The sequence below is a fragment of the Lactuca sativa genome, chromosome 7 (assembly GCF_002870075.4).
Source record: "Lactuca sativa cultivar Salinas chromosome 7, Lsat_Salinas_v11, whole genome shotgun sequence".
Lineage (NCBI taxonomy): Eukaryota > Viridiplantae > Streptophyta > Magnoliopsida > Asterales > Asteraceae > Lactuca > Lactuca sativa.
In genome coordinates, this window is record NC_056629.2 from 168,287,603 (window position 1) to 168,304,793 (window position 17,191).

At 40.1% G+C, this 17,191-nt stretch overlaps 1 protein-coding gene across 1 annotated transcript; it reads right to left on the reverse strand.

Moving 5' to 3' along the window:
- Positions 1-7,519: 7,519 nt before the first annotated feature.
- Positions 7,520-8,287, reverse strand: LOC111919116 (flocculation protein FLO11-like). Its single transcript, XM_023914732.1, has one exon. The coding sequence runs from the start codon at positions 8,285-8,287 to the stop codon at positions 7,520-7,522; it is 768 nt and encodes a 255-aa protein (XP_023770500.1).
- Between the last annotated feature and the right edge of the window lie 8,904 nt (positions 8,288-17,191).

The window sequence follows — 17,191 nt, forward strand, 5'->3', positions numbered from 1 at the left end:
GTGACTGTCGGGAAGGACCATAGGGTGAGCCCATGGTGAGTGAGCGAGTGTCATAGAACTGCAGGGAGCCGTAGCATTCACTAGTTAGTGAGAAAGTGTTGTAAGGCTGCAGGGAGCCATAGCATTCACTAGTCAGTGTATGAAATAGAGGGGTTCTTTGGCTTGGGTAGCCTTGCCTTTTAAGTCTTTAGGAACTTCGTGGCCGGACTAGGGGCGAGACTGGGGTCTTAATGATGGTCGGGAACCGTTATATCTCGATTTAGGGAGGGGATGTCGCAAACCAGAAGGATTGGAGTGTAATGCACACGTAGATTCACGGATCTCGGGTCATGAGTTGAGTATCAGATTGGAAACGAGTGGTTTCAATTTTTGTTTTCAGACCAGACTCTTGTGTTTGAGATTGGCTCTATCTATGTAAAGGATAGGCAGGTTGGGATTTCAGATTTTCAGATGGATTTAATTTTGAGTGGTTATGGTTTCCATCGGGTGTTTTAGACCTGGGTGGGTCGGTTCATTTGGCTTGGGGAGGATCACATCATGCATGGAATTAGTAAGCCATAGACGATAGAGGTCGGTGATGATGTGCAACTACATATCGGTTGTAATATGTTCTTGGGGTAAAAAAACTTAGTGATTGTGTGTACAATGTGATTGATTGAGATAGCGTTGTTGGATTGAGCGGCTGTGGAGTCGTATTGTCGAATGTGCTAGGGTAGCCTTGGCGGTTCAACTTTGGGTCAAGATTCGATCTTGTACTCGGATTTGGTTTTAAGCATTGGAGAGTAACTGGGGCTTATGTTTTTGGATATCAGTGGATAGTTTCGGTCGCGCATGGTCAATTAGTTCGGGGCCGGAGCTGAATTGTCCTGGTATTGGTAGTGGGATGGTTATATCTGACGGGAGGTTAGATCTAGTGTAGGGTTTCAGTTTCCATTTGGATTGGAAGGCTTTCATTTAGTGTTTGAGGGTAGAGTATTGAGGTTCATTCTTCAGATGGGTTCTAATAGCAGTATCGGTGGTTGGTCCTTGGTGCAAGGTGACCCCTCTGTTCCTTTTGAGTTTCGGTCAGGATCGACTAGTATATCAGGCATAAGCGATCAACAATTGATTATGGTCATTGACTTGTTTCCATCAGTCGCAACAAGTTAATTAGGGTTGGAAGCGTTTTATCGGGTCTGTTATTCGATAAGCGATTGACATGGTGATATTTTGCATGGGCGGTCTGTTGAGGAAACAGACCACTATCGATTCCATGATTTGGAGTGGTAGAGCTAGTTCTACAATGGCAAAGGGTTCGTTCTTCTTTGAGTTGGAGGGTTCTAATTGGTGTTAGTTGTCTTGGGGAGATCATTTTATGTTCCGATTTTTCGGATGCAATTCCCAGGTTGTTTGGTTTAACCTGAGTATTGACAAGGAGCGATTTCGAGGGCGAAATCAAATTGAAGTGGGGGAGAGTTGTAACATCCTGTTTCAGATCATTTTACGATTCAAGGATAGTGGGTCATAATCCGATCATGAGAATGTTTTGATGCTTTCAAGGAGAGAGGTTTAGTCCCTTTTTGGATATGGATAAGGTAGGTTGTGTGATGAAAGGGTTCAAGTTGTGCTTTAGGGCCCAACAGTATCGATGAAGGCGTTGACTCGATCTTTTATGAATTTTGGGTTTTTGTTCGTGGAGTTTTAAGGCGATGATGAGTTGCTAGAAGCATAAGGCTTCTCGCCACCTTTTTCGTGGATATAAGGTTCGTTGGAAATTGAGTTATAATGAAGAAGTTATGATAGTTGAAGTTTTGGCAAGTTTAGTCCTTATTGAGAAATGGGTGGCAATTTGGTATGCGGGGTGTACACTTGTGTATGCGCAGCATGCTCATGTGCGTAGCATGAACGGTGAGACAACCTAGCATGTTTGGCATACCAGAGGGTAGGCTGGGCGTACTAGGCTTAGAGTGTAAACCCTAATATTTTGAGGTGACCCTATTTAAGGAACATGATGGCCTCATTTTCAGCCACCATTTCCAGTCTCCAAGCCCTCTCAAACACTAATCTCATTTCCCCTAGCTTGTGTGAGTGTTGTGGCTCATTTGAGTGTTTTTGGTGAAGAAGGAGTCTTGAAAGAGGATAGCTTGTTCATCTAGCTTTTGGATCTATGTTCTACTCTTATTAGTGCATCTTTCGGCGGTATCAAGTTTGAAACTTGCTCATTGTTGTGCTAGTTCTTGTTTTGGGTCCATTTTAGGGTTTTATTTCCGAAGATTAGAACTTTTTGAGTTTGGTGAACTCCAGAGCAAATCTCCTGTCCTTTTAAGTGTATTGGGTTTCCTTGATTCATAAAAATGAGAACTTGGTCGTCTAGACCTCTTTATGCATGTGTTAAATGATTTAAGAGAGTCTTAATGGTTATTTTTTGAGTTGGGTCCCATTAAGACATGTAATTGATAAAGTTGCCAACTTTATCAGTTAGGAGCTTGTAATGAAGCTTCCCTAAGGTTTGGATGCTTTGGGATGAAGTGGCTAAGTCGAAAATAGAGTTTCTGGACCTGAGCAATACACCCCACGTAAGTCCCAGTATGCCCCGCATACTGGTCTAGTTTCGTCAATCAGGATTCGTGTGTACGCTGAGCATACCACGGGAGGTACGCCCCGCGTAGCCTCATTGTCGGCTTGATTGCATTTTGGGCTTCGTATCCTTGGGTCGTTTGGTTTGGACCTTCTGTTTGGGCCTCTAGGCCATCTGAGATTATTATGGGCTAAGAGAAGGATTGGGCTTAGGATAAGGCCCATATAGGGTTGGGCCGAATTTGGAAAATGGGCCATTATTGGGCCCTTTTGTGGATCTCTTGGTTGGGCCTTGGTGGGCGCATTGGGTTTGGGTCATTGTGAGCCTGTTTGGGTGGGGACATCTTTGGAGCGTACTATTGGAGTGTAGCCTTGTGTAGTTTTTGATTATGGTGTTGGGTTATTTTGGCCTAGCTCAGGAGCTAGTGCGCAGTGGTAGAAACATTGTAGGATTTCTTGTGTAGCGATTGAGGTGGCTCTTCTCACTATAATTACCTGTGTGGTAATGCATGAGTGACTGGAGGGTCTTATTTGTGTTACTGACCGGAGGGTCCTTTTTATGTTGTTGAATGGAGGGTCTTATTTATATTATTGATCGGAGGGTTTTATTTGTATTACTGTCCGAACTGTCTTATCTGCTTTATGTGTTATCCTGCGTTATGTCTTTGTGACTTATGTTGTTATATTATTCTTTATATATGTTGAGATATGACCGGAGGGTTCATACCGAGCCGTGAGAGTGGAGGCTCTTCACTTAGACACATGACCGGAGAGTCCTTATCGAGACATAACCATGAGAACCTAATTATCTGTGTATGTGGTATTTTGGGGAACTAACTAAGCTTCGTGCTTTATGTGTTGAGTTAAATGTGTTTTAGGTGCTTTTATAGATTCCGGGAAGGCGGAGGCATGATTGTACACATCCGTCGGCTTATGGAGATTTGAGGTTTTTGGGATACTCTGATATTGTTTGGTAATAACTTATAATTTTTGTGATGATTGGAATTTATGAGTAATATTTTGAGAATTAAAAATGAAAACAATTTGTCTTGAAATTTAAGGTGTTACATTTTGAGCTCTTGTATGGGCGGAGATGTCATACCCCAGTCTGTTTGGTCGAGGTTGGTCATAGGTTTACGGGGCGGACCGATGTGGTCCTTCAGACTACAAATATGATCCACCACATCAGGCAGAGATTGCAGATCGCTCAGAGTCGGCAGAACAGCTATGTTGACCGACACCCATATGAGTTGGAGTTTCAGGTCGGCGACATGTTGCTATTGAAAGTGTCACCTTGGAAGGGTGTGATTCATTTCAGGAAGAGGGGAAATTGGGCCCCCGGTATATTAGGCCATTTCGGGTTATTACCAGGGTTGGCAAGGTTGCTTATAGATTAGATCTTCCGAAGGAGCTCAGTCAGCTTCATAGCACTTTCCACATTTCTTAGCTGTGAAAGTGTATATTGGATGAGGATGCAGTAGTATCATTGGATGATATTCAAGTTGATGAGCTCCTGAACTATGTCGAGAGGCCGATAGTTATTCTGGAAAGGAAGATAAAGGTTTTGCGTAGCAAGGAAGTACATTTGGTAAAGTTACGGTGGCGGCACCAGAGGGGATCTAAGTGGAACTGGGAGCCGGAGCCTGAGATGCGAGAGCATTATCCAGATTTGTTCACCACAACATGCTTCGAGGACGAAGCATAGTCCAAGTGGGAGAGTTGTAGCATTTCGAGTTCCAGGTATGATATTTATTCCTTTTAGCTTGTTTTTCCATTAGAACACGACGTGGTGGAAGCCTCACCACGACGTGTTGAAGGAATTTTGGGCAATGTATTTTTATGGACCAACACAACGTGTTGGTGAAGTTAAACTCGGCGTGCTGGCGGTTGGATAAGAAACCCTAAATTTTAGGGTTTTGCACCCTATATAACCCCCTTAATACCCTAGGGATGATCTTTAATCAGCCTCCAAACCCCCCATATCGGTCCTTGTGAACCCTAATCACCCTTCTGTCTCATTTGTGAGCTAGTGTGGTATTTTGGAGCAAAAGAAGAAAGTTGGAAAAGGAAGCAAGGATCTACCAAGCAAAGATGTCATCTTCAACTTGGCTCTCTTCTGGACCTTTGTAAGTGTCAAAGATCCGATTTTTCTTCCTCTATGTACCTAGATCTTGAGTTTTGTCCCTTTTCTCCTTATTCTTGGATGTTGCAATGGATGGATCTCATAAAGTTTGCAACTTTATGAATCTCTAGGTCAAGGTGACCTTGTAGTGGTGTGGATCTGGTCTTTGGCCAAGTTTTGATTTCATGCATGGATTTTAGGTCATATTTCCCCTTTCTGACCCATTTTGGGTTCAAGCACCAACCTTTGGGTTGATTTTGATGCTAGAATCTCTTCTCGAGAGGTTGGGTTTTAGATCTCAACGATTTTGTGCTTATTGGTTAAGCCATTGAATCTTCAAGCCTTGTGGATAGGTTTTTGAATGCTTGGAGTGGCCCCAAAGGGTAAAGTTGGAAACTTTATCCTTTTTGACATTTGAGTTTAAACATGAGTCTTGGAGTCGCTGGAATCGTAGGAACAGCTGAATGGATTAAGCTCGGGCAAACACGGTGTGTTTGCAAGCCAACACGACGTGTTGGCTGGGATTTTCCCGACCACCTGATTTCTATAGAAACTAGACGTGTTTGTTGGTGCACTTGACGAGTTGGGTCAACATGGACTGTTGATCTTGACCGTTGACTTTGACTTTAACCATTAATGGGATAAAAACATTTAGACCGATAAGATTCTTAAACAAATTTTATACCAATTGATGGGATAAAAAAATTTAGATCGATAAGATTCTTAAACAAATAAATCAAGAACACAATGTAAATAAGAACACCAAATGAATCAATGCTTATGTCGAATGATTAATAAGTCACGACCTCAGAAGAACTCTATGAAGAATTGCTACTGTAGAGGTGTGCTAGGGTTACAATATAATCACGGAGACCAAAACCATCAAAAGCATGCATACTAAGATGCATGCATGCACTATATAAAGTAAACCCTAATAAATGTAATACGGATGGACAAGCCCATAACCGAGAATATAATGGACCTAGACAAAAGCCCAATGACGCAACACTTCATAACTCAACAATCTCCCCCTTTGTGTCAATTTAGGCGAGAGATTACTGTTGCAGAACCTGAGTTGTCTTCTTTACTGTTTTGAACAACTTCGGTATAATAGCTAGAATAGTGCGACGAAAGCTGATATACCACATAATCATGTCATTGAAGATCTTCTTTGCATCATCATCATTGGATTTACATCTGTTGATTATATCCAAAATGTGATCAAGAGCGACATTGGAAAATATATGCTTGTTTGACAAAGCGAACATGCACTTTAATGTAGGAGCCCATACTCATCTTGTTCACATCACTAACCTTGCCAATGGGTCTGACAATGGGATTCTTCCTTAGAGATGAAGCAATCGCCTGATCTAGCTTCACTACTTCATGTATATACTAAACCGATATTCTCTTTATGTGATCAAGAATGGGTTCGTACTTCTGCTCTTTTCACAACAAAATGTTAGTCAGCAGAATCCAGTCATGAGGGTTGAGATTCGGCAAATCAGCAAGGGAAAATTCATGAACTGAATCATCCAAACCACGAGTAACACAGAACTTCACATTGATAAACTTCCCCGCAGCAACTGGCTTCAAAACCTTAACCGTGGTAATCTTCTTTGCATTCTAGGTCAAAAACTGAGGTTGTGAGAAAGCAAGGTAGTAATCAATTAGATCTCCATCAACCTTCGGGTCAGGTGAGGGAACATAAGCAATTGGCTCAAAACAATGAAAAAGGAATGCCTTTTGAGTGATCGACATATCAAATTGCATGTCTTTAGAATTAACCAAGTCAAAGGAAATGACTGGTTCAAGCCAATGAGTACTTGGGGATTCAATCGCTTCCTTAAGCGGGTTTTCCAATGTCCATAATGGAAAAATAGATTTACTTCGTTCCAAAATGTCATGGACAGCTTTAGCTTTTCTTTCCCTCTCTTCGGTTTAACCGGTTTGCTTTAACGACCCTTCTTGATTCACATCTTCTTCTTCTCCACTTTCACCAACAATTTTCTTTCCTTTATCTTGAACAGTGGAACCCGAAGCTTCAGTATCCTTCGGTTTTGTGGTGACACTTGGTTTAACATGAGGAGGTGGAGGATTTTCGGCTGTTGGAGTTTAGCTTTTGGGGTTTTGTTTTGGTGGAGCTTGACTAGCTTCTCCCCCTTGTTTTGGAGGGACGTCCGCCTCCGAAACACCCTTGATTCTGCTCAGAACTGCAAGAGTTGGATGTAGTTTTTCTGCCAAACGCCTCCTGATGGTGATTGTTAGAACTGTATCATGGGCATCCAGGAGATCAACTAGAAGAGCATGAACATCAGCAACACAGGATTTCACAGTTTCTCATTCGGTTGTGAGATCATCATTCTCCTTCCGGGCTTGGGTGAGCTTGATAGACTTAGTTTTGAGTGAAGTGGCTTGTTGAGCGAGCTCATCCATCACTTTATTTTCCATAGCTAGATCAGCCTGGAGTTTGTCTAGACGAGAGTGGATAGACTTATTGAGTGTCGAGTGATCAAATTGGATGTTAGAGCGAACAGTTTCAAGCTTTACTAGTTTGGATTGGAGAGAAGAAACAAGCTTTTCGACAGAGGAATTCACTATGTTTACATGTTGCTACAACTTAGCTTGTAGAGACTGTAAGAATGCTTTAGTATCGACCATTAGTTTTTTGACTTTTTCGGTCACTGTCTTAGTGGATTCATCGACGGCTTTGGTTTCTTTGTCGATTGAAGTTTCATGCTGCTGAACCAAAGTGGCTACTAAAGCTTGAATAGCAGCATCAAAATATGCCGAATTTTAGGATTGAGACGAAGAGGCGAGCAAAGTATCAAGCTTCTCATTTCACTCCTTGAGATGTCTCTTGGTGATAGGGGCATCATCATCGTCATCACTTTGAACAGTGTAGGGATTGTAGTGAAACGTATAAAAATCCATATCAGTGCCACCGAGAATAGTATCTGATTCCTCCGAGTTGATTGGTGACAAAGGTGTGGAGGTAATGGGGATTTCAACAACTGAAGTTTGTGCCCCCACATCAGATGCGTTGACAGGAGGTGTAGGTACAATAGAAGTAGTAGTGGTGGTTGCTTCGGTGAATAATGGTGGTGGTAGAGGTATAGAAGAAGGAATTTGAGCGGAAGTTGGAGGAGGGCATGGAGCGATTGAAATGGGAATGGTAGTGTGATGAGGAGAAGGAGGTGGAGATGAAATAGTGTTAGTAGGGATTACCTCTGGAGAGACTTCTCGAACCGAATCATTAGACTTATCTTGCTCCGGCTCTTGTTCAACTTCAACATCTTGATCTGAAGGAAAGTAGTCACTGTCACTAGATGATGGAGCTTTTGTCTTGTGTGCCATCTTTTTCAGCTTTCTATTCTTAGGAGCCGAAGGGTCTGTAGTGGAACCCTTTCGCTTCTTTGGTATGACAGGTTTAGAAGAGGTCCCTTCTTGAAATTTCTTCCTAGTATCACCTTTCTTGCCCCGTTTAGCTGGTTTATCAATCATATCAAGTGATTGTTGCATCTCTGGGGTTAAAGGTCTTGGCCCCGTGTCTGGAAGCTTTTTGTACTCACTAATTAGCTTGTTGGCCTTTGAAACACACTCATACATGGACTCCAAAATTGAACCTATAAAAGAAAATTTGGTGAATTCAGCCACAATGATTTTGTGGTGTGAAATGTAGAAATCTTAGATTTTAAGGAATCTGCCATAACTGGAACTTGGAACTTCTCCATTGCTCGTTGAGTGATAGTCGTCCAGAATCTCCCACAAGAAATCTCAGTGTGGCGAGATGAAGAATTCAAACTTTGAATCAACTATGCCCAGAGAATCGACCCATAGTTAAGGTTGATTCCATGATACAGACCATAGAGAATGGTCTTGAAAACCTTGCTAGCACCATTAGATCCTGCAGAACATTCATAAAAACTCTATGATAAAAGAGTAAACAATCCATTCCATTGAGGAGGAAGTCAGGAATTCTTAACGTTGGTAATAGTAGTGAGAATGTCATTATACCCCATGTTGTAGAACATCTCTAAGAGTTGTACCGTAGAAATCGAGTCGGGGTTCACCAATGATTCGTCAGAAGGTAGCCCTAAAAGAGAACAAAATCTAGCCTTCGAGACTGAAGTCTTCTTATCAAAGATCTCAAATGTAATTCTTTCATCGGCCTTGATGTATTTTGTAGAAGAATAAACTTGTGAAAGGAGAGACATTGGAACAAAGTTGACTTTGGTAATAGCAATCACCAATGGTGAGTATTTTAGACATTCAACAACTTGCAACATGTAGGGATCATAGGAGAAAGGCAGCAAGTTGATAATTAGATTCTAGTTGGGCTTGATTGTAAGGAGAGAGGATTGAGCGGTGTTTTCTTGAATGGAAGAAGAGTTTGCCATTTTTGAAACTTGGTGAAGAAGATAAACAATAGAAGAGAAGAAATCGCCTTGAGAAGATTGTAAAAGTGAGAACGGAATGAAGGAAAATCCTTTGTACGATTTCCAAAAGAGTGAAAGTTCTCTTAATGATGATAGCGTGACGTTCTGAGATGACGTCTAAAAAGTAGCGATTTGACAACTGTCGTTCCGCAGAAAGCGTGTCAGGCGCCATGATGATAGGGTTAACGTTTCAAATTCACGCGCCCGTTTCAAAATCTTATCCATTCAACTTCTCTATAGAGTAACCAATTGTTTCAAATTCCTTTTCGAAACCAATTCTCCCATTTTGCCTTATATGCCAAGAAGATTGATTGGACACCTATTACTTCTTTAATAATAAGACCACCGTTGTGTTGTAGAAGCATAACAACAAATAAAAAAAATTGCCATTGAAACAACGAACCAGATTTTGGAAGATCATAAAGAACTTCGTGCAAGAATGTGCCAAAGAAAAAGAAATAAAGCAAGTTATTTATGTGTTATATTAGTGATGTCTTTAAAGATGCGAAACTGTGGATCCGGGGCACGAATCACTTCCTTCAAAGTCAAGATAGACCGAGATGTGTCTGTGTGGTTTGCCATTGATGTACGATCAAATGCTTGTTAAGAAGCAATGACAAGAATCTTTTCAATATCCGGTTACGATGGTGGGTCTCGCTTCAACTAAACTACGGACCTTGATATAGGACCGAAAGTTAAGTGAAGTACTTGTGTGAACAGTATAGCCAAAACATCAAGTAGGTGGTTCATTTTTCAGTGACTTGGTGATAATATAGAAATCTCAAAACAAAATTAAAACTGGATCTTTTGGGTAGAAATGTCCTTGTGTTGGAACATTTCATAAATATCTCATAAAGTGAAATAAAAGAGTTTTCATGGTACCGACCACAAATGTGGTTTCGTTAATACATGGGTGAAAAACTAGAACATTTGATTGTTCACCGTCAATTCAGTTAAGACATTGGATTGTGGGTTTCACTTAGTACGTGGTGAAACGAAACTAAGATCTTTAACACAGATTTTGTGTAACCATAAACCTCAGTGGTAAATACAGAGAGTCTCAAGGGTTACGATTATGAAACGTAATGAGATGGAGAAAAGTATAAAGGTGGTTAAGGAACCGAAAGTACCTCTGCTATATAAGAAGGAGTGAGCAGATAACTCTTAACTCAATGTTAGAAGACTAAGGTAGCTCATTACTTAAGTGATTTTTGCAACTTGATTGGGAAGAAACTATTTGTATATATCGATTCAGTAAGGCTTCACTTAGAGTTTGTAAGGCTTTGGACAACATGTATCAGCATGCTTCTAGGGACACTTAGCTAGTATATAGAGTAAGAATATATTCCTTCCCCATAATTCATAGTTGTTACAAGCAACAAGATTGATAGAATCCAAAGGAAATACAAGAAAATATTTTTGTTTTTTGATAGATCTGAAAAGTAATATATATATATATATATATATATATATATATATATATATATATATATTAATTTTTTTGAATTTTAGATATTTTTGAAAAAGGCAAAAAAAAATGTACAAAATATATATATAAACAATCAGGCGAATGTTCGCCTCTATATAGATGAGGCGAAATATATCGAGCGTTCGGTACAATTCGGTTACCAAAAAAACCAGAACCGAAATAGATCGAGCGTTCGCTCTATTTCGCTTGTTAAATTTTAAAGTTGCAAAAGTGAAAGTGAAGCTTAATGAAGCGAAGATGGGTTCGATACTGATTCAGCTTCCATCATTCCTAAGCCTTGGAGTATTCTATTGAAGGTTGCTTCAGGCAAAGCTTTCGTGAAAATGTCAGCCAATTGATCAGCAGATCGAACGAAGTGAACTTCAACATTACCATCTTCTACGTGATCCTTGATGAAATGATATCATAGTGCAATGTGTTTTGTCTTGGAATGCCACACTGGGTTGTGAAAAATACGGATTGCAATTTCTGAGTCACAATATAGGGCAATTTTCTTCATGTTCGTGCCATAATCTCTTAGTTGGGTTTGGATCCAGACGACTTGTGAGGTACAGGATGCCGCGACAATATATTCAGCTTCGACAATAGATAGAGATACAAAAGTTTCTTTCTTGGATTGCCAGCTGGCAATTTTACCATCAAGAAATTGACAACCTCCAGTTCTGCTCTTTTGGTCTAGACCACATCCTCCAAGATTGACATCAGAGAATGCTTGAACAAAGAAGCCTGATTTGGCTGGATACCATATTCCGAGAGACAAGGTTAGCTCCAAATATATGAGGATATTCTTAACAACCACCATGTGAGGTTCGCGTGGATTGTCTTGGAACCTGGCACAACAACAAACAGAAAACATGATATCTGGTCTACTAGCTATAAGATACATTAGTAACCCTATTATCTGACGATAAAGGGTCATGTCAATAGCTCGTTTATCCAGGGATGGTGTCAGCTTCGTCCCGAACGCCATTAGAACCTTTACTCTTGAGTCTCCCATCATGCCAAATTTTGCTAGCAATGTCTTTTTGTTCAGGCCAAGGAAAAAGTTACATGGACCCATTGAGCTCATCTCAAATTTTGTCTCCATCAATTTTCGGAATGCAACTGTTAAGATGGGATTCGTGGAACCGAAGATGATGTCATCGACATAAATTTGGACTATCATTAGGTGGTCACCCTCTTTCTTGTGAAAGAAGGTTGGGTCAACCGAACCTTGTTTGATTTTAGACATTTTTAGAAAACGAGTTAAAGTTTCATACCAGGCTCTAGGGGCTTGCTTTAAACCATAAACTGCTTTGTCGAGAATGTAGCAATGATCAGAATATTTCTCATTCACGAAACCTGGTGGTTGTTCAACATATACAGTTTCTTCTAATGCCCTATTCAGGAAAACGCACTTAACGTCCATTTGAAAGACTTCAAAATTCTAATGTGTAGAGTATGCCAGAAAGATACGCACAGATTCTAACCTCGCAACTGGGGCAAAGGTTTCTTCATAATCGATCCCTTCTTCCTGAAAATATCCTTTCACTACAAGTCTCGCTTTGTTCCGTATCACATTCCATTCTTTATCCATCTTATTACGGAATAACCATTTTAAATCAACTACAGATGCATCCTTTGGAGTAGGAATCAGTCTCCAGACTCGGTTTCTCGACTCGGTTTCTCTAAAATTCGTTGAGTTCGTCTTGCGTAGCCCATACCCAATCAGAATGATCGAGTGCAATGTAGACGTTTTTCGGTTCTATCTTGGAGACAAACGAATTAAACATGCAATATTCCACTTGTGAGAATAAAGCAATTTGTTTCGCTTTAACTTAAGAGCATGTAAGGACTCCCTCAGATGATTCACCAATCACTTGTGTTTTCGGTGATCTCTTGTCCATTTAGTGAGTGGAGGGTAATCTGGATCATAGGCTGGATCTAGTTTAGCATTTATATCGTCTTCGAATTCTGACTGATCTTCCGAATTATCATTTGTATTATGATTCTCCCCCTCGAATGATGAGACGGTTTCAACATCAGGTTCAGAATTCTCCCCCTCGATTGGACTTTCATGGTTCTTGGTTGGAGATGAGTTCTCCCCCTGGAGAGGGGAAGCTTGATTACTTGATGGAGGCGAATCCTCACCCTGCAGTGGCGTGCTGTCTTTTGAAGTGCTATCTTTTGGCGTGCTTGAAGCACGAGCTTCTCTTTGACTCTGGGCTCACTTTCCATGTCTTTTGTAGCATCAATGATTATCTTTATGAGGTTATTGATTTTTTATCGGCAACATTCGCTTCAGAGTGGATGGCCTTTTCTTGTTCATCAAAAAGCAACATGTACTCTTCAAACAGGTTGGATATTGGTGTCGTGACTTTACCAGTAACAGGAAAAATTTCCTCCGTGGAACCTTCACTTGATTGGAATTTCTTCATGTAACTGTCATCAAACGTGACATAATAGGTTTCTTTTAACTTCTTTGACCTTTTTTTGAGAACCCTATATGCCTTGGAGGCTAAAGAGTATCCCAAGAAAATACCTTCATTAGCTTTCACATCAAATTTGTTTCGGTTCTCTTTGGAGTTGAAGATGAAACACACCTGGAACCAAAGACAAGAAAAAACTTTACCTTAGGTTTGCGATTATTGAGAATTTAATATGGAGTGATAGAAAATCACTTATTGGGAAAGGATCAATTCTAGGTATAGAGAGCAGCAGCAATAGCATCGACCCAGAAATAAAGAGGAAGAGAAGCGAAGCAAAACATGGTTCGGGCTGCTTCACATAAAGATCAGTTGCGTCTTTCGACTACTCCATTCTGCTGTGGAGTGTAAGGAGCAGAGAAGTTGTGTGTAACTCCCTTTCCGGCTAGAAATTCTTCAAAATCTTTGTTCTTGAATTCCAATCCGTTGTCGCTTCTGATGTTACGAACCAGCTATCGCATCTGAACTTCCACTCGCTTTATGAAGTTCTTCAGTTTTGGAGTAGCCTCTGATTTTTGTTTAAGAAAATATATCCAAGTGAAACGGGAAAAATCATCAACAATAACAAGTATGAACTCACTACCGCCAACACTCTCAATTGCAGATGGTCCACAAAGATCAATATGAAGAAGCTCAAGAGGCTCGATGATCTTTGTATTTAAAAGAGTTGGATGACTCTTTCTGCTTTGCTTTCCTATTTCGCATGCATCACATAGATGCTCCTTATCAAAATTCAAGAGGGGAAGACCTCTCACATGATCACCAATAACGATCTTGTTGATATCTTTAAAGTTGAGGTCGAGAGTCTTCGGTGCCATAACCAGCTTTCATCAGAGTGAGCCTCAGTTAATAGACATACAACAGGCTTCCCTTGTATCAGATTTATATTAAGTGGATACATCTCTCTGTTTCGCTGCGACTTTAGAAGAATTGTTTTCGTTTTCTTCCCTATGATCTCTGATCCTTCACCATCAAATGAAACCTTCAGACCAGTTCCCACAACCAATTGTGAAACCCTGATTAGGTTGTGTTGCAATCCTTCCACATAGGCAACTTTATGGATTGAGAAATCTCCATTTGTAATCATCCCATAGACCTTTATCGTGCCATAAGAGTTGTTTCGATACTTGACACATCCGTCATCTTTGAGAGCATGAAACTCTGTTAGCTCTTCATTCTTTCCTTTCATGTGACACGAGCATTCATTATCAATATATCATTCGCCTTCGAACTGCTCATCACGTATAATCTGCAAAAATTAAGCAGATTTAGGAACCCAAAGTTGTTTGGGTCCTGGTGAGCTTTTTACAGGACAAGGAAAAGCAATAGAAAGATCAATCATACACATTCGTTTTATTAAAGTGATTTTGTCTTTTCTTTTAATGGTGAAAACTTTGATTTTGTTATTTGCCTTGTTTGAATTTGTTTGTTTTTCTTTATTTTGATTATTAACAACTCCTTTCGTATCCTTCCTAGGGTTAGTAGTTGTCTTCTTTATTTCTTATTCTGAATCGGAAAAGAGCTTTCCCTTTCCTTTAACTTTCTTGAGAGGAGTTTGATTCGGTTGAGAGCGAGGATGGTTGTTTTTGGCGATGAACTCTCTTGGTGATGATGACATGTGAGAAAGATGTCTCTTTTGTTTCTGTGAAGCACAAGAATGACAGTGAGAACACTGCTTGGGTTTTGCTTGTGAATTTGCTTACACTCTTTGAATGGAAGACTTTTCTTTATTTACATAGTTAGAGTTCTGGGATTGCCAAAACTTCTTCCTTTCGTTGAGATTCTTCTGATATCTCCTGTTTCGTTGACGCTTTTGCTCTGCAAGTTGCTTGGAAGATTTGTGAATATTCACATTTGGTTTCGGTTTCCTTGCATGAGTTTCGCTCCTTACTGACTGAGATTCTCTTGTACTTTTGGTCTCGTTTTGAGCTTCTTTTGTACCACTTGTACTTGCTTTAGCGAAGTTGGATGGCTTATTAATTGGTTCCGCCACGTATCTGCCTTTTACCCTCCAAGAGGTTTGTTCTGATAATCCTTTCATTTCATCTGCATTATCAACCGGGGCAGACCAAAAGTACTCATCACAGCCATTAGCATTATCTTCATTTACCAAGGAAGTTAGCTTAGTAGTTTTCTTCTTGGAAACTCCAGTGGTGGCGTACACTTGATTAGGTACAGTTTGTACCTTTCGGTATACCACATCCTTTTCCTTCAGGACTTTGTTATGGTCTTTAGACGATCGAGCGAATTTAACAGAGTTTTTAGATATAATAACTTTTGCTGGTTCGGGTTCGGTTTTAAAAAATTCAGAACAGTCAACCATGTTCTCTACAGAAATTTCACTCATATCATTGTCCTTGTCAAATTCAGAAGTATTGTCAACATCAATCTTTTTTTCTAAACTTAACTTGGCACTCAATGAGTCAAAAATCTGTACGATTGCGGTCTTAATTTTCAACTTATCATTTTCGTCCAATAAGTTTTTTAGCATGTCCTTGTGGTATTTTGACTTAATTAAGGACTCAATTTTGTCCAGACCAATCCTATTAGCATCAGTGGTTTCTTCTAAAGAGACAATTGATTCACAGTTATAACAATCAACATCTATTTCGTCTTCCTTTAGATCAAGGAAGGGCAAAATCATTTTGTGAATCTTTTTGCCAATATCGCAATCTAGATGCAACTGAGTAATATTTGTCTAAAGACACTTAGCAATTAAACAAAAATATTCCTTTGTTTCAAAATTTTCAAATTGTCACGTTGCAAATATATCAATTCGTCACTTGCCCTAACCAACTCTAACTCCTTCTACTCTATCCATATCCTTCGCTCCTCACTCTTGGAAGATACCCTACTAATTTGATCAATTAGGTTAGCATTTGTGAGGCGAGTTTGTTTTAGGCTACCACTTAGACTAGAAAATTTAGATTGTAAATCATTTAATTCTTTTTCATAGTCAGAAACGGGTATTTTGAGTGTTTTAAGGATATAATTTACCTTCTTGATCAACTGATCACATTCGTTGATCTGTTCTCCAACCGGTTTTGTTGTGAAGCATCTATCCTCCCTCTCTTTCGCTTCATCATCCCTGTCGTCTGCACTGTCACTCCTCATTTGTGACACTCCAGCCATCACCATCAGACCCTTTCCTGCCAACTAAGAACCTTCTTCCTTCGCAATAAATGCCCTGCCATGAGTGGGCTTGCGTACTTCCTCATCTTCCAAATTAGTAGACCATACCTCTACTCCACCGAACTCGTTTTCTTCAACATTTTCCTGCACAAGTAACACATGCATGGATTTATCGTTAGACTTCTTCTTCTTAGCTTCTTCAAGCTTACGAGTGTGGTAAGCTTCATCATCTTCACCCTCTTTCTTCTCAGTCATTCTTCTTAGCATGCATTCCTTCACTAGATGGTTTTTGCCATGAAAATAGCTGTAGTCATAGCCCGAGTCACCCACAAGTTTGCTTTCTTTCTTTTCCTCTTCTTTTTGAGGAGCACTTTTAATCTCCTCTTTCTCCTTTTCCGAATTATAGCTTCCTTGCCAGTTTCGGTTCTTGGCTGGGAACTTCTTTCTTCCAAACCTCTTGGGATTAGATACCATTGGTGCATATTCTTCATCTGTCATATCACATTCAGAAAGGTTTGACTCTGGTTCTTCTTCAATCAAATTCTTACTATTTGAGATAAGAGCCAATGATCCCATTTCGGAGACTACTTTCGTTTCCTTGGTGACAACACTTTCATGAGACTTGAGAATTCCCACGAGATTCGCCAGTGAGTAGGATTTAAATTTTTCATGAGCTTTAATAGTTGAAACCATAACCATCCATTTTGACCTTAGACCATTCATAAAAGTGACTTTCTGCTTGATCACCTCTCTGCTAATTCCATGCTTGATCATCTTGCTAAGAAGATGGTTGTAACGATCAAATGTTTAAATGAGACTTTCATCTTGCTTTTGCTTGAAGTCACCAAACTCCAAAAGAAGAAGAGGTTGAGTGGATTGTTCAAGATCCTCATCTGTGAAATACAAGTCCTGAAGCTGGTCCTAAATCTCCTTTGCAGTGGTACACGCACTCACCAGACGAAAGGTGTCAGATTGTAAAGTGAATCTG

Coding starts and splice junctions, on each gene's coding strand:
- LOC111919116 (XM_023914732.1), bottom strand. CDS start 8,287: ATGTATGAGTGTGTTTCAAAGGCCAACAAGCTAATTAGTGAGTACAAA.